At 35.1% G+C, this 22,832-nt stretch overlaps 1 protein-coding gene across 1 annotated transcript; it reads left to right on the forward strand.

The window, feature by feature from the left end:
• Window positions 1-13,825: 13,825 nt before the first annotated feature.
• On the forward strand, window positions 13,826-14,769 carry LOC106619765 (uncharacterized). The gene is made up of 3 exons (XM_014238009.3): window positions 13,826-14,048; window positions 14,112-14,235; window positions 14,298-14,769. Exons 1-3 carry the CDS (start codon window positions 13,907-13,909, stop codon window positions 14,731-14,733), a joined length of 702 nt encoding a protein of 233 aa, XP_014093484.1. The 5' UTR covers window positions 13,826-13,906; the 3' UTR covers window positions 14,734-14,769.
• Window positions 14,770-22,832: the final 8,063 nt, after the last annotated feature.

A 22,832-nucleotide genomic window follows, 5' to 3' on the forward strand; every position in this document is an offset into this window, starting at 1 on the left:
AATTTTCCAGCTCACATATACTACTTATGGTATATTTTTTTCCGTTAATTTGATAATTTAATGAATTTAAATGGACAGTTTTTCTTAAAAATAACGTGGTATATCGCTGCATATGGATGAAATTGGTCTAGACCTTTGTTTAAACCTTATAACCCTAATATACTGATTTCCGCTCTTTTGGTACAACAGCAACCTCATATATCCTATATATTAAATCTAACCCCTTTGGTTCAGTTTATATCACATATATTATGTTTGAGTTAAATAGCTTCTTTTCATTAAAGTTCACATTTCGGAGAAAAAAATAATAAATCTATGATCAATAACATAAGTTAATAAGATACCAAATAGTAATCGAATAATGAATGTTGAATTCTTTCACAACATTTTTATACTTTCGCAACATGTTGCAACAGAGTATAGTTTTGTTCACCAAACGGTTGTTTGCATCACCTCAGACTAATCGAGATAGATATAGATTTCTATATACATATACTTGTATTTCTTCTAATATTTGGTGATAATCAGTGGATAGGTATATTTTCTCAGCCATCATGTTGAACTTATTACAAAATATACCAGACAACAATGTAAAAAAGTTTCTTGGAGTGCTGGACGTTGTATCAGCAGAGAACGTATATGAATAGAGAAGGAGCAAATGTTAACTGAAAACTTTTTGAGTACTAATTTGTAGTTCCAGATGAGGGAACATCGAAAAGTATAACTTCGAAAAAGAAAAATACACCACACAATGTGCGAAATGCTATAAATAGACACAACGAATATTCCTATATGAAAAATCGTTGCGCATACCTATTTAGATTTATGTTTTCAATTTCTATGATATGACAAATTTATAATTATGAAAAGCCTTCTGAATTAAAAATCTGTATTACCGGTAAAAACCCCAGAATTCATAATAAAATAAACATTTAATAGGCTATTTTTCCAACTTATGTATGTGCGTTATGTGAGCAATTGCTTATTAAACAAAGGATAACAATAAAACGATGGCTAAGCGGCCACATTTCCACTTTTGTGGTGGCTGAGGTCGTAAGCGGGAAGGGGTTAAGCACAATCCGAATACGAGCCTATACGTTCGAATCCTAAAACGAATTTTATTTAATTTTTTTATTTTATTAATTGGAGTCTAAGCATATCATAATTCAATTTCTTTAATAGCATATTTTACTTCCTGAGATAATTAAAATATATCAGGAAAATATAATATGTTCATATGTTTAGGTTTATTGAATATTTCCTTATTATACGTATTTACACAAATGTGATAATCACACATACATTCTTAAATACACGTACGCTGATGCTTGCTTCTTCTTGCCCCGCACAAGCAATGACTTTTGTCTACGCTTTTTGCTTTTTGCGAGTTGAACGATCGCAGGCAAGGAGGGATTGGGGCGCACCGCCACATAATTATTTCAGATATATATTTTATTTATCGAATTCAGTTTGAAAACGATTATAGGTATGAATTTATTGGTATTTATATATATATATATATATATATATAATATATATTATATTACGAAAATAATTCATAAATGCATCAGTATTTTTCAATACAAATTAAGCAATCCTTCATTCGCATGTCCAAATATATTTCCATATATGAACACATATGTACATATACATATGTATGTCCCTCAATATGTCTTTCGCATAAAATCAAACAATCGCGCAAGTGACGAAAAAACGTAGACGCACCACCATCGGCCAATAATATTCAAGCGAACTCGCGGCTTATTTTCTAAGTATTTCATATTACAACGACAACAAATTCATTCATAAGGAACGTGCGTCTGCTTCAAAGCAAAGTTCGCTCGTTCATAACTCTGCGCCGCGCTATTTTTTCTGTGCGCCTGGTAAACCACATTTGGTTTTCATATAGAATTCCTACCGCAAATGCGCAAAAATAAAAATGAATGAAATTGAAGAATCAGCAAAATTTCAATTTTACAATTTGTATCACTGAAAATCCTACCATCCCCCTCGCATTTGTATGTTGCCCACAAGCTGCTTCCTCACAACATTTGCTAAAAATCAGAAATTGAAGAATTTGTCTGATGTTCACTTCAGAAAGGAGAATTGGCAACATGACCTATTAGCGAGTTTAAATAATATTTATATTTTTGCATATTATGCACTATTTATGGCATTAAATTACAAAATTTATATTAAATTGCCATTCATATGAAATCATTAACTACTTCTATATATTCTAAGCACAGTCCATATAGTACTTTTATATGTTTACTTATTATCATTATTTCATAGTTTGTCGATTTAGCCCATTTTATTCAAATACGACGCTATGAAAATGCAGCCCAATCGGTAATCGCAATATTTCAAAAGAACATAAGTAATTTTTCAACAGCAAAGCCCTGCAAAAAGGACAAACGAGACAACATAGCCGATCAACATTGTCGTAAAATTGTTGATTGAAACAAATTTTGTCAACTCCGCCACGATGCGCAAAATTCGGCATCAATATGTATGCGAGCTCATATGTATATATGTATGTTTGTCGACAAAATCGTAATTTGGTTACTTTCAACAACACAATGTCTGCGCGAACTCGCCGTTATTTCGTTGGCTTGCCACTATACACAGAGGCGTTCTAACTGAAGACTCTTAGTTATTATTATGTTGCTTATTTTGTATTGAAAAATACTGATGCATTTATGAATTATTTTCGTAATATAATATATATTATATATATATATAAATACACATATATTCATACCTATAATAGTTTTTAAACTAAATTCGATAAATAAAATATATATCTGAAATAATTATGTGGCAGTGCGCCCCAATCCCTCCTTGCCTGCGATCGTTTAACTCGCAAAAAGCAAAAAGTGTGGACAAAAGTCATTGCTTGTGCGGGGCAAGAAGAAGCAAGCATCAGCGTACGTGTACTCATGAATGTATGTGTGATTATCACATTTGTGTAAATACGCATAAATAAAGGAATATGCAATAAACCCAAACATATGAACATATTTTCCTGAAATATTTTAATTATCTCAGGAAGTTAAATATGCTATTAAAGTAATTGAATTATGATATGCTTAGATTCCAATTAATAAAATAAAAAATTAAATACAATTTCAGTTTCATGAGTTTTAGGATTCGAACGTATAGGTTCGTATTCGGATTGTGCTTAACCCCTTCCCGCTTACGACCTCAGCCACCACAAAAGTGGAAACGCGGCCGCTTAGCCACCGTTTTATTGTTATCCTTTGTTTAATAAGCAATCAATTGCTCACATAACGCACATACATACATAAGTTGGAAAAATAGCCTATTAAATGTTTATTTTATTATGAATTCTGGGGTTTTTACCGGTAATACAGATTTTTAAGAAGGCTTTTCATAATTATAAATTTGTCATTTCATAGAAATTGAAAACATAAATCTAAATAGGTATGCGCAACGATTTTTCATTTAGGAATATCCGTTGTGTCTATTTATAGCATTTCGCACATTGCGTGGTGTATTTTTATTTTTCGAAGTTATATTTTTCGATGTTCCCTCATCTGGAACTACAAATTAGTACTCAAAAAGATTTCATTTAACATTTGCTCCTTCTCTATTCATTTACGTTCTCTGGTTGTATAGAGCAAAAATATCTTTCTAGAAAAAATCGCATGAAATAAATATTAGTAGTGTAGTATCAAAAGGGCTAAAGACCCTTTTTATGTGGTTATAGATAAACTGCAACCCCATCGGTTTAAATGCTACTGTCTATTATTTCAATTTTACGTCACATTTTAATATGAAGGTCATGAGGTGAACTGTAAACTCAAGAAAATTACATTTTTACCCAGCGCCGTTGGCAGCTTATGAAAAGTTTAGATATTAAGACAGAAAGAAGAAAATCTACATATGTGTATATAATATTTAATTATATGTAAGTTATTGCTAATTAAGCCTTCATTTGCAGACCCTTCAAAATAGGTACTGTTTTAAAAGTGTTAGACAAAAGCAATTTACGGAGGCGTTTTCCGAGTACTTAATTTCAATACAAAGAATTTCTAAAATATAAATATAACTCAATATTATGTATTATATTTTATGTTAGTGAATATCTAAGTAATATATAGGTATACAAAAGTACGTAAGCTGCGTGTACAAAAATATATCATCACAAAACTATTATACTCTGTAGCAGTATGTTGCAAGAGTATAATAAATATTATTACACTGTGTTTGTAGTTTCAGTTACATAAGATTTCTTGACCAGCAAAGTGCGGTATTTAAACTAATTTTAGTGTATTAGTTATATAGTGTTTAAAGTATTATTATATACAGTGGCGAGCAAAACCGTATTAAATACAGTGGCGAGCAAACACATATACATATGTGCACCAGTATACCATAGGATCTATACACCGAACAGGAAAGGAGTCATAGAAAGGACTTACAAGGAATTGCTGTGAAAGAGAGCAGCACCTAGGATCCAACTTTTTACACCCGGGCGGACTGAGTTATAAAAGTATTTTATAGATTAATTCATTTATGATTAATTAATTAATCCTAGATTAAGTAGTAAATCTGTATTACTAAGTCGTCTTCAGAATAGAAGACGTATGAGAGTTCTTCGAGCAAACTCTTTATATAGAGATAGTGAGCAGTCACAAAATATTGTAAGTCGCGATAATCGTAGGTTAGATTCTGATATACGTCAGTCCGAACAAATTATCAATACAAATCAACATAGAACCAGGCGGGTAAATCTCGAGGTACGGTCTTTTGAACAAAATTTAAATACTGTTTAACATAGGGCAAGACGTCTAAGTCCCCAAATCCGCTCTAAAGAGCAAAGCAGAAATACTCGGAGACGTAGATTTCGGCGTGAAAATCTCGACGTTCGATCTGTTGAGCAAGTTTTAAATACTGTTCAACATAGAACAAGGTGACAAGATCCCCAAATTCGCTCTGAAGAGCAAATAGGAAATACTCGAGGTCATAGATCTCATCGAGAAAATCCCGAGGTACGATATGTTGAGCAAGTTTTAAATACTGTTCAACATAGAACAAGGCGGCAAGATCCCCAAATTCGCTCTGAAGAGCAAATAAGAAATACTCGAGGTCATAGATTTCGGCGCGAAGACCCCGAGATACGATATGTTGAGCAAGTTTTAAATACTGTTCAACATAGAACAAGGCGACAAGATCCCCAAATTCGCTCTGAAGAGCAAATAAGAAATACTCGAGATCATAGATCTCGTCGAGAAAATCCCGAAGTTGGTTATGATGAACAATGTAGGAACACTAGGGATCTTAGAGAACTTCGCGCAAGAAATCCTGAGTATAGGCCTTTAGAGCGCATTCGTGATCAAATGCAAAGGGAACATGCAAGAAGAAATCCTGTAATAAGGAGAGAGGAGCGTGATAGAGAAACACAACGTCGACAGCTTAGCAGGAGCAACGAATCCGATTAACGAGAGAAAATAATGTTAAAGAAACTGATTATAGTGGCAATTTAACAGATTTCGAAAACATTTATTCCAAAATATAAATAAGGGCCCTACTGAAATATGAATTTGCTGCGGCTGATTATGGTTTTCACACCAAGTTCGCAAATTAAATTTCAAAACTATTGCGCAAGGGCACCCGAATGCTGCATCCGCCTTCTATTTAATGCAAAAATTTCCTTCGGAAGATGGAAATTACGATTTTTGTGCTACTTGCAAAAATGCGATCGTTAAAAAGAACGTTCCCAAAATATGTTTAGCTAACGGTCTAGACTTTCCTGAAATACCGGATTGTTTGAAAGGTTTAACCCCAATTGAAGAACGTCTCATAATGCCTAGATTGCCTCTTATGACAATCCGTCCGTTAGGATATCAAGGTCAGAGTTTGCTCAAAGGTGCTGTTGTTAATATACCAATTTCTGTTAACAATATTGTGACATCTCTACCAAGGTCCTTTGATGAGGCTCATGTTACACAAATTCACTTAAGAAGGCGTTTGGAATATAATAATGATTACATGATCGATACCATACGCCCCGCAAAGATTATGGAAGCTTTGCAGTTCTTAGTGAATACCCCTCTGTATCGTGAGCACAATATACATATTAATAACCAAGAAGAAGTTCCGTTTGTTGCATCTGCAGAGGATTCCCGATTGGTTCAATCTTTTCATGCGGCACAAACTTCTCATGATAATCCCTCAGGTAATAATATTCCCAGGGGTATTTTACGTTCAGAGCTAAATCCAGGCGGTCAAGAAACTCTTTTGGACAATATTCCTGTAGAAAACTTAGACTATAACCGTTTAGTTATAGCGCAAGGTGAAGGACAAAGACCAATTAAAATAATTCAAGATAATAATTCAGAAGAGTTGTCATTTGGAACAATATACGTTGGGCAGAAGCGTACATGCTCTGAAACGTATAGCAAGATAATACGTTCTGAAATTCGCCGTTTTGATAGAAGAGCGTATACCATTCCAAAGTTGTTCTATGATTACAAAAAATTAGAACTGCTACAAATTAAGAATAGTACATCCATTTGCCTTTGAAAGCTTTCAGGTCGCAACCAAGTTATGGCACAAAATCTATTAAACAAAAACTTTGTTCAAAACTTGATTCAACACGATGATGGTTACAAGGTTTTGAAAGGCGTTAGATCCTCACCTGCGCACTGGAAAGCTGAGAAGAAAAAGGCAATCGCTATGATTCGCAAATTTGGGCTTCCAACCTTCTTTATCACTTTATCGGCTGCAGAATCTCAGTGGGTTGAGCTTTTGGTCATCCTCTCTAAAACTGTTGATTCTAAAGATATTTCGGAAGAGAAAGCTAACAGTTTAACAACCCAAGATAGATATCGCTTAATTCGGTCAGACGCGGTTACTTGTGCTAGATATTTTGACTACCGCTATCGACAAATTCTTAAGCTTTTTAAAGATAATGTGGCATTTTCGGGGAGCATTTTGTCACAAATTTCTACTAGTGAGTGGAGTTTCAACAGAGAAGTTCCCCGCATGTACATGGCATGTTTTGGCTTAATAATGCTCCCAGGATCAACCTTCAAGATCTTCAGACATTCCCTGATGTCATTAGTTTTATTGACAATTATATTTCTACAGATGGTTCGGCCAGCCACTTAGAAATTTATATGGGTTATCAAAAGCATAACCACAGTCGGTCTTGTACTAGGGAAATAAGAGGACAAAAGTTTTGTCGTTTTGGTATACCATATCCACCAATGCCTTCAACGCAAATACTGTTACAGAAACAAGTCAAAATTTAGAAAAACACAGGGAAAACTTTTTCAAAATTCAAAACGTTTTAAATTCAAATATGACTACAGAAGACATTTCTAATTTAAACGATTTTGAACACTTCCTGTCTGATAGTAGAATAAATATGTCTTTTGAGGACTATTTGTTAGCCCTTAGGCCAAGTTTAACAAAACCCAATATTTTTCTAAAAAGAAAATTACAGAATCGTTTTATAAACGCTTATAATCCTCTGATTTTGGAACTCCATAGAGCAAAATAATAATACTGGATGCATATGCTTGCTGTTCATATATAATTAATTAAATTAACAAGTCTAACAGGGGAATTTCTAGGCTCTTAAATGAAGCTATATCAGAGGTAAATGCTGGAAATTATACTATTAAGCAAAAACTTAAACATATAGGTCACAAATTTATATCAGGCACAGAAATACCTGCACAAGAAGCAGTATATTCCTGCATTGGGCTCCATCTTTCGGAAGCAAGTAATGCAGAAATATTTATAAATATCTCTCGACCTGAGGAACGTGTTCGAACGGTAAAACCTCGAGCGGAACTTCAGAACCTTCCTTCAGATTTATTTTAGACCGTTATGTTCAAAGATCCGATCAGTTAGAAACTCTTTGTTTAGCTGATTTTGCATCTAGGTATAAATATTTTAAATCTAGTAGAAGAGCACAAGACAGTGATCATGAAGAAGAAGAGAGGGAAGACGATAACTTACCAGAAAGCGGGGTTTTCATGCCTCTTAAAGACGGTAGCGGTTTTGTTAAGAAACGTACCAAACCTTGTATTATTCGGTATAGAAAGTTTAACCCAGATTTGGCCAGAGTTGAGTATTTCCGCGAAATGGTAAAGCTTTACTATGCTTGGCGGAATGAACAGCAAGATCTCATTGAAAACGATAATGAGCAGACTTGCATAACACATCGTATTATAATTGAGGAAAATCAAAGAAAATGTGATGTTTTTGAGCAAAGAGAACTTGAAAATGTTCTAGAAAGTCTTTATAATGAAATAGACTTGGAGGAAGGTGCTCAAAATGAACTACCTATCGTGGAAAATGAGTTCAGAGTGTTGGCACTTCCAGAAATAAACCCAAATATAAATTTGCTGGACTTGCATGGTGAAGATTCAACAGATAATGGCACTGAATCTGCTTGCAATATTAGACTTATTAAACTACCCCCTTTAATTCCAGTTGAGGAATTATTTTCTTTAGTTCAAAGTCTAAATACTAAGCAAAGAACCTATTTGACACATTTGACGCACCAGCTAAAAACAAATCGCCCATTTTATGAGTTCATTGGCGGCGGTGCAGGTGTAGGAAAGTGTCGTTTGATATCTGCAATATATCAAGCTCTTAACCATCGTTACAATTCTACACGTGGATCCAATCCAAGCTCCTTAAAAGTTCTTCTTTGCGCACCTACGGGTAAAGCAGCATTCGGAATAGGTGTAATGACCCTTCATTCAATATTCTTTTAACCTGTTAATCAGTTAAATAGAGAGTTGAAGCCTCTTAGCAATTACACAGTTAATTCATTGTATTCCAGACTTATCGATTTAAAATTAATCATAATTGATGAAATATCGATGGTAGGTGCTCGTATATTTAGCTCTGTTGATGCGAGATTTAAGCAAATTTTCAAAACAGACAGTCCCTTCGGTGGTATACCGATCATCGTGTTTGGTGATTTGAAGCAACTGTCACCTGTTGGAGATAGGTGGATATTCTCTCCTAATCCCAATGATGTATGAACTTTGGTTGGTTCCCCTTTGTGGGAGTTATTTGAATACTTTGAATTAACAGAAATAATGAGACAACGGGAGGATCAGGCCTTTGCAATTGCATTAAAACATATGGCATCTGGTACTATGACAAATGAGGACATATCACTCATTGAAACTCGAGTAGTTAATTTCGAAAATATATGATTACAGTGAATATAAACACGTGTGATGGCTTGGTTAATGGGGCAGCTGGACAACTTATGCATATTGATTTCCAATGTTCCGTTCCAACAATTCTGTGGATTAAATTTTTGGAACCTTCTGTAGGTTTGATAGCACGATCAAAAAAGCCTCATCCTCTAGAAAGTTCTTGGACACCAAATGAAAAAGTTCTAAAATCTTTTCAATATAAAAGAAATGAACAAATTTCAATTGAAAGAAATCAGTTTCCAGTTGTTCCGGCTGAGGGAATAACTATTCATAAAAGCCAGGGTGCCACATATTATATAATAAAGTTGTAGTTCATACTCGACCCGGAATCCCTAGAGCTTCGATATATGTCGCTTGCAGTCGAGCTACTACTGCAGAAGGTCTATTCATCACAGGAAATTTTATTCCTCCTAACAAATTTTCTGAATCGGATCCTGTATTTAGGGAACTGAGGGAATTGAACACAAATAAAGCTCTGACAACAAGTTTCAATTTTATGATTTCCCGAACATCAGAACATCAAATTTTATTCCATAATGTTCAGAGTCTTCACGCTCACATTAATTATATAAAAAGCGACTGTTTGATGCTATCTTCAGATATTTTATGTTTTGTAGAAACTTGGAGTTATCCATGCGAAAATTTTGATATACCAGGATTTACTCCAATTAACGAGCTGAGGATATGTACCACGGAAACAAGCAACAGAAATAAACGGGGCATTATAATATATGTATGTAGAGCATAGTATTGACAGCTCTATAGAACCAAAGATTGTAAAGAAAATCTATTCAGGCCGCAAAGTTTTAGAAGCGGTTTTGTTTAAATGCTTCAGTATTAATATTCTGGTTCTATACAGAAATTCAGCTTTCTCTGTTAGACATTTAATTGTAGAACTTCAGGAAGTCCTTACTTCTGAGTTATGCAATGAAAATGTGCTAATTGTTGGAGATTTCAACCTTTGTTTAATGTCTACGGGAAATTCAATAGGAAATCTGCTCCAAGAAAAAAACTTTAGTTCCCTGCTTGGTGTAGAATATTCAACTACACCTGCCGGTACACAAATTGATTAGGCATTTTCAAACATGGATCCTTCCCATGTTAATGCAATTACTTTTGAGACAGTACACAGCTATCATGACAGTATTTGTGTCTCTATTTCGAACTAAAGTTTTTAGACTTAGTGCAATAGTTCTTCATTTTTTTTTCCAAATATAGTAGTAATAGAATTAGAATGGTATAGCAATTTTGATAGTAGTTTTTAAGACAATTTTAAGAAAAATATGTAAATAATCTAACTAAGAAAATTTAAATTATATGTATAGTTTGTTATTATATAAGACATTATTGTATAAATATATGATAGAAATTAAATAGTATAGGGAGAAAAGAACTATAATTTGGATATATGTACAAGAATCTGTATAAAAGTTTATGTTTAATATTGTAAATATTATATACAGATTAATATAATAATATAATTTTTAAAAATGTTAATATTTATTATTTTTAAGCTAAACATGTATAATAATATCGATAAAATAAATAAAAAATGTCAATCAATGTCTAAAAACGATTTATTTTCATACTCCTCAATACAGTTGTAATTCATTCTATATAAAATATATTATAAGCGTATACAACAAAACACAAGAACGATTGCTCTACTTGTAATTATTATATATAGGTTATATTTATATAAATGATCAGGTGAAGAGACGAGTTGAAATCCGGGTGACTGTCTCTCCGTACGTCCGTCTGTGCAAGCTGTAACTTGAGTAAAAATTGAGATATCTGAAATGATGATGATGATGGCACTTGGTACACATGTTTCTTGATACCGTAAGACGGTTGGTGTTGCAGATGGGCGTAATCGGACCACTGCCACGCCCACAAAACGCCATTAATCAAAAATAAATAAATTGCCATAACTAAGCTCCACAACAAGATACAGGACTCTTATTTGGTATACAGGATCACATTAGGGAGGGGCATCTGCAGTTAAAAAATTTTTAAAGTGGGCGTGGTTCCGCCCCCTAATAGGTTTAATGTGCATATCTCCTATACCACTGAAGTCATAATAAAAAAAATTCATTGGGAACAAATGCTTTTAGCATCTCTATCGACGGTGTGAAAATGGGTGAAATCGGGTGACAACCCCGCCCACTCCCCATATAACGGTACTGTTAAAAAATACTAAAAGCCGGATAAATCAAGCACTAAACAAGCCAGAGACATTAAATTTTTATCTTTAGGATGGTATGAGATGACTTTATAGGAACCGCGCTGAAAATTAGACAGTAGGTGTGAAACCGCCCATTTTTAGGTAAAACCCATATCTTGGGATCCGCTTAACCGATTTCAACCAAATTCGGTGCATAACATTATTTTCATATTTCTATGTTATAGTGCGAAAATGGGCGAAATTGAACTACAACCACGCCTATCTCCCATATAACACCATTTTAAATTCCATCTATTCTTTCACTTTCCACTATGCAAATCAAGCAACAATGATTGTATCCGGGTAAAACTTTGCGTGAATGATGGGTTTAAAGTATGCCACCTTGTGGACAAAAATTCTCTAAACTGTTCAATCCCCTAGGTACTGAATATGTGGACCCCAGTGCATATAGTTGACTTTTTACCGAAAGTATCGGTCAACATAGAACAAGGCGGCAAGATTCACAAATAAATCTAAAACGAGTATACCATTTTACTTTGCGATAGTATAAATGTCCTTGCAATGGTCAAGAGTAGCATTTTGACAATCGGCGCATCACGATCCTTCTCTATGATATACGTTCTCTATCTTTGGTTCAGATATATCAATCAGTGTTGCCACTTGAGAAAATCTCCGGGGACCAAAATGCCTACCAAATCTGTTGCAATATTTTCTAATTTTTTTATTAGCAAAACATTGGGTTTTCAGATCACATTTGGAAAACATGTACATACAAATGACTTTAGAGTCAAGAACTATCTGAGCGGTCAGCAATCATCTGTACTGTTTTGAGGTCAAGATATTAGGGGTCGTGTCCTCTCCCAGCTACTTTTTAACTTCAATATCTCGAAACTCCCTCAATCACCATAGGGAATTTCTATCATCTCATATACAGATGATTGTAGGATTGACTTCAGACAATGAAATCGATGACATGTGTTCGAAACTATAGATATCTTACCGATCTTTATCGCTTCTTTTCTGCAAAGAACCAAATACTTTCCCCCACTAAGTCCAGAGCGACCACATTCCCGAACTGGACGATAGAGTACAGACTGGATCTTAATATCAATTCAAGGCCGGTAGCAAGCAGCTCCTGGGGAATAAAGAAACGTTCTTCGCAATATGCGAAGCAATCGGTCGGCGGGTCAATGCACCCATTTCGTCGCCTGGATGTAGTGAAACGCAAGCGAAGAAGCTCCAGACGTACCAGAATACTGCTCTCCAAACAATTACATAATGCCTCTTGATGTCTCCTGTCGAACACCTACATAGTGAGGCCTGTATTTTATTCCTTGTAGTGAAACGCAAACGAAGAAGCTCCAGACGTACCAGAATACTGCTCTCCAAACAATTACATAATGCCTCTTGATGTCTCCTGTCGAACACCTACATAGTGAGGCCTGTATTCTTACGGTCAAGGAAAATAATACACTCTACTCCAAGCAGCTTCTGCAGGGAGATTTTTGGCAAACAGTACGCCGAGTCTACGGATGCCACAAACTTCAGACACGCACTGACCGCCATTCTCAGTGGAGCAATCGACTATTTCCCAGTGATTGGCGTACTTGGAGTCAAACCACCACCGAAAACAGATGAAGAGCTCGAGTTGCCCCGAGAATCTAGAGTAACCCTTGTGCAACTTCGTTCTAGATACTGTAGCTGGTTAAAATCCTACTTATGCAGAATAGACCCCGAGATACTAAATATATAACCTGAGCGCAATGAGTGACCGCACGACTTTAACGACCTCTTTGCATTATCAATGAATCCCAACCTCCATAAGGTCCGACTCCGCCGAAACAGCTCGTTTCCTGGATCCACCGTTAGATGGCTTCGATGACAACTAACTTGAACCCTACCACCTTAGTGGGGTTAGATACCCGCATTGTTAAGTTGTTAATTCACATGTAGCGAAAGATAAAGTTTTAATTTACCTGACGACGATATCATTTTATTCGCTTACTACAGTACTAGGTACTTCATTGTTGTACATAAAAAAAACACAGTTTAAAAGTATAATTGTAACAATTATTTACAGTAAACTGAATTATTTACTGCCCATGAGCCTTTTTTTCTTTAATTTAATGGTAAATTATTGACCATCTCCATCTATATTAAACAGTTTCAATTATAGTTAGATCTCTCAATTTACACACATTGAGCAGATGGCTCTCATTCATGACTATTTTTTAGTAAATATGTATAGCAACCATGAAAGTATGCACTTTTAAGCAAACAAATCTTAAGATTAATTTACGTTCTAAATATATCTGATAAAAAATATTGCCTACCAACCAAACGACCAAAGGCAAATTAAACTATCAATTTTGGTCCGATCGGATCAAAACGGCAACGCTGATTTTAATATAATCCAACGAATAAAATTGCAATCAACCTCTGCAGCTGAAATGGGTAAACAATTTAGTAGAAGAAAGCACCGAAAAATATTTTTAGTTCTGTTATGATAACTGACAACGAATTTATTTTGGCGATTAAGTTATATCCCGAGCTTTATCAGATTTATAAAGATGGTGGAATTGATGCTGAAGCTAAGAATAAAGAGCTGTGGTCGCAATTTGCCCGAGACAATCAATACAAAAACGGTGAGGTCGCAAGTGTATGCTGATAGATGCGTTGAAATTTATAGTTATATTTTTAATTTCCAGGTGCTACAGCAGAGCTAAAATGGCGCCAAATAATTTCAAAATATGTATCTTTTCTGATGTACGGCACTCCATTCCCTTTTGAACGGGAAATGCAATTTATGCAGATGCCACTGCTTGGTGTTGGGTAAGTCCTTAAAAATAAAATTGTTAGATGATTAAGTAATTTTATGACGATTTTTTTTCTAGACTAGAAGATACACAATTTGACTCCGATATTGACGAGACAGAATTAAGACAAGTTCTAAATCTTTTTGAGGAGTTTCCAACTGATGTTAAAAAACAACATATGACTTCTGCAATAGACAGAGAAACCTCAAAGAAGCTTGCCCAAACCAAAATGCAAGGAAATAAATTAACCAGTAAACAAAACGGATTGAACACGGCTAAGACGGAAAATGTATCAACGGCTATTACAGCAACCACTCATGCAAAGGCAGTTACTAAGTCCAGTGAAGACGGAGGCGCTTCCGGGGGTTTCTCAAACCTGACTTCACTGGAACTTATTTTTCTCGGTTATGCTAAAGTATTGCAACGAATGCCATTACGTTTGCAGCTACAGACTAAACGGAAAATCGCTGATATTATGGATGAGGCAGAATTGAAATTGTTTGAAGGAAACTGAAATGATGCAAAAAATAGAGTTTTAGTTTGAAAATGATTTCATTGCTACTTTTATTGTTGAAATTTCGACGACTGATGGTCCTGCGTTATCGGACCTCAAACAGCTCTTTTCCGGTGATCTCATTGTGGTAAGATCGGTAAACTATATATATATATATTAGATAGTGCAAAAAAACATCAACATTTCCTTATTCTGTGTTTAAAGCACACACAAAAACTTTCGCTATCAGTATTGAATGAATGCTGTTGTTGTTGTTGCGGCAGAATTCTGCCGAGTTGACAGTCCTTGCCGGAATAAATCCGGGCCCGTTCCGGTTACGTAGACCCGATTGTCGTGGGAACGAGTATTGTCAGTATTGAATGAATCGTTGGTGATCGTGGTTTCTCCAAGATTATTATGTCTCCTGTGATGAATGTGCTTGTCGTTGATGAAAACGTGCAATGCATGCAATGAATCCGTGCAAGATTCTTTGTATGTTCAGCGAACACCCCTCTCCCTATGGACCGACCCCGTTGAAATAGCACGTTTCCTGGTCCTATCGTTAGATGACAACCAACCTGAACCTTCCCTGCAAGGCGGATATCTGTTAGCAATCGTGTTATCTACTTGTTATTGTTGACTCGTGTATAATAAACAAATTTTTTACTTTTGTTCTATCCAATTAAAATTATGGCAGGTTGTCTCTTTCTCTGCTACCTCTTCTACATATGTGTACCCCATTGGTTTTGTTTTGGTTAGCAGTATGGCATATATTGGTTACTGAATAGATAGAAAATAAGGACTCACTTAGCCCCACCACATTGATAAATTCCAAAATGCTGCTAGGTGCTAATGAGGCGATCTAATTCCTATTCGGAAACATGGATCCAAGGGCCTTGATTTAACGTCTGCAAACTGTTGTGCAGTCTGTTAGAAGGTGTTCTTGGGTTTTGTGATATTGGAACCGGCAGTTTGCACCAGAGGTCACGGCCATGTTGCATAAATACTTTTTGAGTTTGCAATGACTGGGTTGAGATTACCTTCCCTCTGTCAAACCCTTCTGCTGTCATCTGACGCATTGTATGTTTGGCTGCTTGATTGATTACTATGTGTAGCGGAGTGATATCAAGCATCACTTCCAATGCTGCCGTCGGGTACGTACGCATTGCCCCCGACGCGCGAATGCATCTGAAGGGAGTTTTCGAGGGGTTGATTTTCAATCGACTGCACCATGCCTTTGCCAGGCCTAATTCCCTTTGTACGATGTCACAGAGAGTGTCTAGAATTTGCCCCTGGCTAAAATAACAATGTCATCCGCATATCCTTGACAACGACTCCCATTGTTAGTTAGCAGCTCAAGTAGGTCATCCACGACTAGGTTTCGTAGGGGGTAGGGGGGTAATAGGGGGATAGCACTCCACCCTATGAGGAACCTCTTGTTGTGCCGAGACGAATAGGTGGCTTGCTGGGATGCTAGCCCTTAAATCATCTTTTTATTCTTGACTTGGTTGCCATTGCATGTGATTTCAAATTCGTAAGTATAGACAAATTTTAAAATAATGTACAAATTATTAAGTTTAACAATTTTTTTCACTTTAGTTAGATGTTGGATGTGTTAGAAAAGTAAGTAGATTTCAAAGGGAAAACTATCGATAGTATTTTTTAAACTATGGATAGTAATGTGTGAGGCTCAATGCTCGTCAAAGATTGTGGATATAAACATGATTTTTGCTGCAATATCGCAGATGGGGAAAGAAATGTCAACGCAAATGTCGACACAATTTAAAGAGCAGGATACACGTATGTCTCAAATGGAAACGCGATTGTCAACGCATTTGGAAGATCAGTTTGTAGCGCAAGATGCACGTATATCAGCACAGGTGTCCTCACAGTTGAAAGAGCAGGATGCACGGATATCGCAGGGGACCTCACAAATAGCAGAAGTGTTCTCACAGATTTCGGAAGAGCGGGATAAAATTAAAACTGAAGTGCATGAATTGAGAAATCGTCTCCGTGAGCTACAATTAAGTCAGCTTCTGCCAAGGTAAAACCGCCATTCTTTGATGGCACTGTTCCGTTCCACGTTTTTAAGCTTCAATTCGAAAAGACGGCATCTTCAAATAATTAGAGCGCTGAAGATAAAGTAGCTGCATTGTTCGTTGCATTAAAAGGATCTGCAGCGGAGATTTTACAGACCATTCCAAACTGAAAGACGAGTAGTTAGGAAACGTTGATGGGTGCAATAGAAAGACGGTATGGTAGTGAACAAAGGTAGCAGATCTTTCAAATGGAGTTGCGAAATCGCCGCCTGAAAGCCAATGAGTCGTTGCAGGAGTTTGCTACAGAGATTGAGAGGTTAGCTCACTTAGCTTATGCACATAAATCCATGGAATACATCGAGGACACGAAAATTCAGACTTTCGTCAATGGAATACAAGATAACACTACACGCTTCGCTGCATTAGCATGTCCAAAATTAACGTTTGCAGAAACAGTTTCGTATGCTCTGACACAGGAAACTGCATCTCTGCTTTGCAATCAAACATTTAAAGCTCACAAAGTAGAAATAGAGGAACACACTTGGGGGAACAAATTACTTGAAAAAATTGACAACATGCAGAAAGCACTGGACAAATCTACGGAAACGCATACGAAAAATGATGGTGTGCTTAAATGCTTCAACTGCGGAAAAAGTGGCCATATTGCACGCAACTATAACAAGATAGATGTCCGATTAATGACTTTAACATCAGACTGGGATCCGGAGAAGCTACGGAGATGTCAGCAAGAGGATCCAGATTTGAAAAGTGTAATATATGGATTGGAGATGAATAAACGTCCAACGAGAGAAGAAATAGCTGCAGAAAGCCCAGTCGCAAAGGCTTATTGGGCACAATGGAATAGTTTGAAGTTAGTGTCTGGTTGCTTGCATCGCGTATGGGAAAGCGAATATGAGCAAACTTCACGAGCTCTGATGATTGTTCCAAAAGTAAGAATTCCTGAAGTTCTCAACGAGCTGCACAACGGTCCAAGTGGACACATGGATATCAATAAAACCTTGGAGAAATTAAAACAAAGATTTTATTGGGCTGGTTGTCGTCAATCAGTTACGGAGTGGATCGCCAATTATGTCGAGGGCATTGCTGCTAAATGGCCGCGGTCCAGAAGTCATGGTCAGATGAAGCAGTACAATTCAGGTGCGCCGTTTGAGCGAGTAGCCATGGATGTAGGTGGTCCATTTCCTATCAGTAAATTATTAATCAGATATGTTTTGGTAGTCATGGACTATTTCAGCAAATGGCCAGAGGTATACGCAATTTCTAACCAAGAGGCAGGAACAGTAGCGGATGTATTCATCAACAATTGGGTATCGAAATTTTGAATCAGCTCTAATACAGGAGATATGCCAGAAGCTGGGTATCCGGAAAACCCGTACAACTGCACTACATCCGCAGTCCGATGGCATGGTAGAACGATTCAATCGAACTTTGGAAGAACATTTGAGGAAAGTTGTGGACAAGTATCAATAAGATTGGGATACTCATATATCCTTGTTTCTTATTTGTTGGCTTATCGGTCTGCTGTACATGAAACAACGGGGCAGACTCCAGCAAGGGTAATTTTTGGTAATGATCTTCGACTACCGATTGATTTAAAATTTGGAATTAACGCCAACGGAGGAGGGAATACTAAGGAATTCAATAGCATCCTAGAAGACGAGATGAGGGATATACATGCTATGGTGAGACAGCCCACCTAAAATAATGACCGATAAGATGAAAATACGACAAGGCAATAAACTATGAGGGTTTTATTGAAGGCGATTGTTATATAACTCACAACGGAAGAAAGGGCTGTCTCCCAAATTACAGTGTAATTGGGAAGGACCATACCAGGTTATTAAACGACTCAATGATGTAGTGTATCGCATACAGACCATTGGAAGACCAAGGAATAAAATTAAGGTGGTTCATCTGGAACGGCTTGCAGCGCTTGGTACCGCAAATATGTCTAATCGGGACGATCAGAGTTATGTAGCATTGTATAAATCTACAAGTAACCAATCCCAAGATTTTCACTAATACACACGCAAAAATATCCCACTTGGTACGGGTTGCCAACCAATATTCTGCTACTAAAGTCTCACTTTGTACGGGTTGCCAACCAATAATCTACTACTAAAACGTCCAAATGACAGAAATATGCTATAGTGTGTTGCCGTGTTACGTTTTAAAATTTATAATTATAAGAATGTTTTTGTTCCATATTCAAACATTTTTCGGTTGTTTTAATTCCTAAAGATTAAATTTACATAGTATTATTTAAATTATTATTTATTTTTTATAACATTTGCCAATCGTGCCACTGTCGAAAGAAAATGTATTGGGTATTATAAAAAAAACTTTTGGGTATTTTGTATTTCAATATTATTAGCGAAAATGAGAGAGTCTCGTATCATGTCATCCTTGGTACCGGTCATTGTATAACAGCCCAAACAGTCACCGACATTCCTTCCTTCCGTCCGTCAGCTTATACGACCTATCTTATGAGAGCGCAATGTAAAAGAACAGTCACCACACCGTAGAAACGAGTGAGCTGAGAATGAGGGAGTAATCTCTGGCAACGCAGGGTTGCCAATCTCGATATCATGTAGTAATTAAAAAATAAACTTGAATATATTTGAAATAATCTTAAAATAACAGTCGAATACAATTATTTATAACTAGGTAGACTATTTTTAATAGTTGGATTTTAGTTTTGAGCTTTTACACTATGAAAAACTATAACTAAAAAACTTAATGTGTGAAAAATCGTGTATACAACTAGAACAATGACAACATTGGTGAAATGAAAACAAAAGAGAACAACTGATTTCTGCGTTTCAACTACGGGTATAACTTTTAACATATTTGGTGTGATACGGGCGGTAAGTACGGATGGGTAGGAGAGTCGGTGACTGTTTGGGCTATAAGCCTACACGTAACCTAAGAATCAGCTGTTTCCTATGTGTGAAACACAGCTGAGATCACCTTGTCGAATTTGCTTTTTTTGACACAGAGATGTAAATAAATGGATTTTAGTTTAACAACTTGTTTGAATATTAATGAAAACTTTCAAGAATATTTTCGAAACATAAGGTTGTTATATTTTTTTTTCACCACCTCTGAGGTTGCGATATATACGCGTTATTGATCTTTTTTGGGTGTTCGGTTCCCCAGGATACCTCTGAGGTTGCAATATAGGCGCGTTATTGATCTTGTTTGGGTGTTCGGTTCCCCAGGAGGCCTATAGACACCCATATAATATATACAGTTCTAAAACAATCTACTCCCCGTAACAAATATAACTCGAAAAGATATATACATGAAGTCAGGTACATGAATCAGGTTCATGAATATTATTTACATTACCAATACAACATTAAAAATATAAGTTGAAATATTCAACTTGATTTAAACAAAAACGAAAATAAATATATAAAAATTAGGTTCAATTCAGGAACAACAATAATAGTAATCAAAACAATCTACTAAGTAATAAATAATATTAACAATATATTCAAAATCACCCAGAGCGAAGTAATTTAAAAAACCCTATCAAAGGAACAGTGATGGAGAAAAGGGTCCTATACTTGGTACACGAAAACCCGTAGAAAACAAATAAATACGTAATAGCGTACAAACCTAATCGCAAAAATTCTCATTTGAAAATCATAGATCCAGATAACTATAGAAATGCAGCTTTCGGATAAACATTTTGACAGTTATAAAGTAATTCAGACTGACAGACATATATATAAATTCTGACACATATAAGCGTGATGACTATTTATGTCTTGTATTTCATACAAGAACTTAACGCTTTTGAAATCTCTTTGTTTCACTTTTTTGTTATAAGTATTTGCTAGGAAATATGTTCTAATTCTAATGAATAAACATTTTATAGTATCGGAATTACAATTTTCAAAACAATAGTATGGTCGTACCATTTTTACAAATAATATTTGTTAACAAGTGATCCTGTGTCAAGTAGAATCAAATTGTTGTGTATAAATATTTTCGATTTTTCATAGATAATCCATAAATTCAGGGGGTGATTTTACTATATTGCTTTGATATTTGAATATGTAATAAAAAAATTCTTAAAGTTATAAATTTTAAAACAAAACGCGGCAACACACTATAGCAGATTTGAGCATAGAACGTATATTATATACAATCTCTGGTATTAAAATATAAATATGCAACCCGTACCAAATTTGATTTTAGTAGTAGTATTTTTGAGCCAACCCGTATCAAGTGGAACTTTTTTGCGTGTGATTAGTGAAAATCTTAAGATAAATTGCTTGTAGATTTACAATGTTCCGAACATTGTATAACCCTACAAGTAACAAAAGAATCAGCTGTTTTCCTATGGTTGTAACACGGCTGAGATCACCTGATCGAGATCTGTCTTTTTTGACACAGATATGTAAATGAAAGGATGTAGTTTAATAATTTTTAATGGAAAACATTAATGAAAACTTTTAAAGATATTTTCAAAATAAAAGTTTATTGCATATTTATTGTTTTTCCTCACCACCTCTAAAGATGTAGGCGCGTTATCGATCGTTTTTGGGTGTTCGGTTGCCCAGGAGGCCTATATTCACCCATATCATCATAACAAATATATCTAGAAAAAAAAAATATAAAATCAGGTACACTTCATGGATAGTAATTATATTAATAATTGTATTCAATAACAAATACATGACAAAACAACCTTTTTGTATTAATTTCAACAAAAACTATAATATATTGTATATAAAAACCTTTCAATGACATGCATGAACATCTGAATTATAATCCGAACAATGTTCTTTAGGAATTTTAATAATCGAATATGTAATAAAAACATTCTTAAAGTTATAAATTTTAAAACATAACACACTGTAGCAGATTTGGCATATGGACGTTTTAGTAGTAGAATATTAGTAGGCAACCCGTAGCAATTACAAATACTTTAGTAATAAAATGGGGCAACCTGTACCAAGTGGGACATTTTTGCGTGTACATTAGTGAAAATCTTAGGAATGGTTACCTGTAGATTTATACAATGTACATGTGTTGAGAAATATTTGGAAAAGTGTGTTTGTTTTGTAATATGAATTACCTCCGTTTTGCAGGGTTACCATCCTAACGAGCAGTAGATAACCGCTACAACAACAGCAACATAACTCGTTATTTGTAACATCGTAACATGTTGCCTACAAAAGCAATATTTATTACGTTGTATTATTTTAGGTGTAATAATTTGGAATAATATACTTGCCATATTTATTTGGTTGTTTTAATTTGTAAATCCCATACCAAAACAAAACAAAAAAAATACGTATATTAATTTATACTATTTTTATATATTGTATGTGTATTTATTTTTCAGTATATTTTACAGTTAAACAGTATAATTATAGTTTAGTTATTTTATTTTCTCACAAACACAGTTCTACAATTATGGTGTTATCATGGCTTCAATTCTTAACTAATTTCAAAGATTTTCCTTACATCATTCTAAATTAATTAAAATTAAATTTATTATTTTAAGTTAATGGTTAGTTTTGAGCCACATATTGATCAGTTTTAATGAATAGAGTTTATTGCTGACCACATTTAAATCTGAGTAGTACCACTTTACTTTCATATCGTGGATCTTTTTATCATTATGTGGATCTTTATAACACAAATAACTTTTGCTTGCGATCTAACAAGTTTCTTCTGATTGTCCCTGTACTCACTTTATGGTTGAAGTCCTTCTGAGAGGTAATAATTGGGAGCCCTGTAACTAATTTAATGATTTTGCGGGTAGTTTATTTATCAATTTTAGACAACTTGATATTGCTTTCGTCAAAACCCATTTATTTTTGTATATCTTTGCATTTTTTCTTGAAAATTTTTAATTTACTAAATATAATATATAGATCAGCGTAGGACTTGGAAAGGACAATTATATTTTATGTTAAGTTAATTTTATTGTCTTAAACAATTCTAATTGAGCAACATAAATGTTTTCGTAAATAGAACTACGGCTACTTTCACAGTGATTTGGTAAATGTTCAGAATAAAGGCTTTTCTGAAATTTTT

The sequence above is a fragment of the Bactrocera oleae genome, chromosome 6 (assembly GCF_042242935.1).
Source record: "Bactrocera oleae isolate idBacOlea1 chromosome 6, idBacOlea1, whole genome shotgun sequence".
NCBI lineage: Eukaryota > Metazoa > Arthropoda > Insecta > Diptera > Tephritidae > Bactrocera > Bactrocera oleae.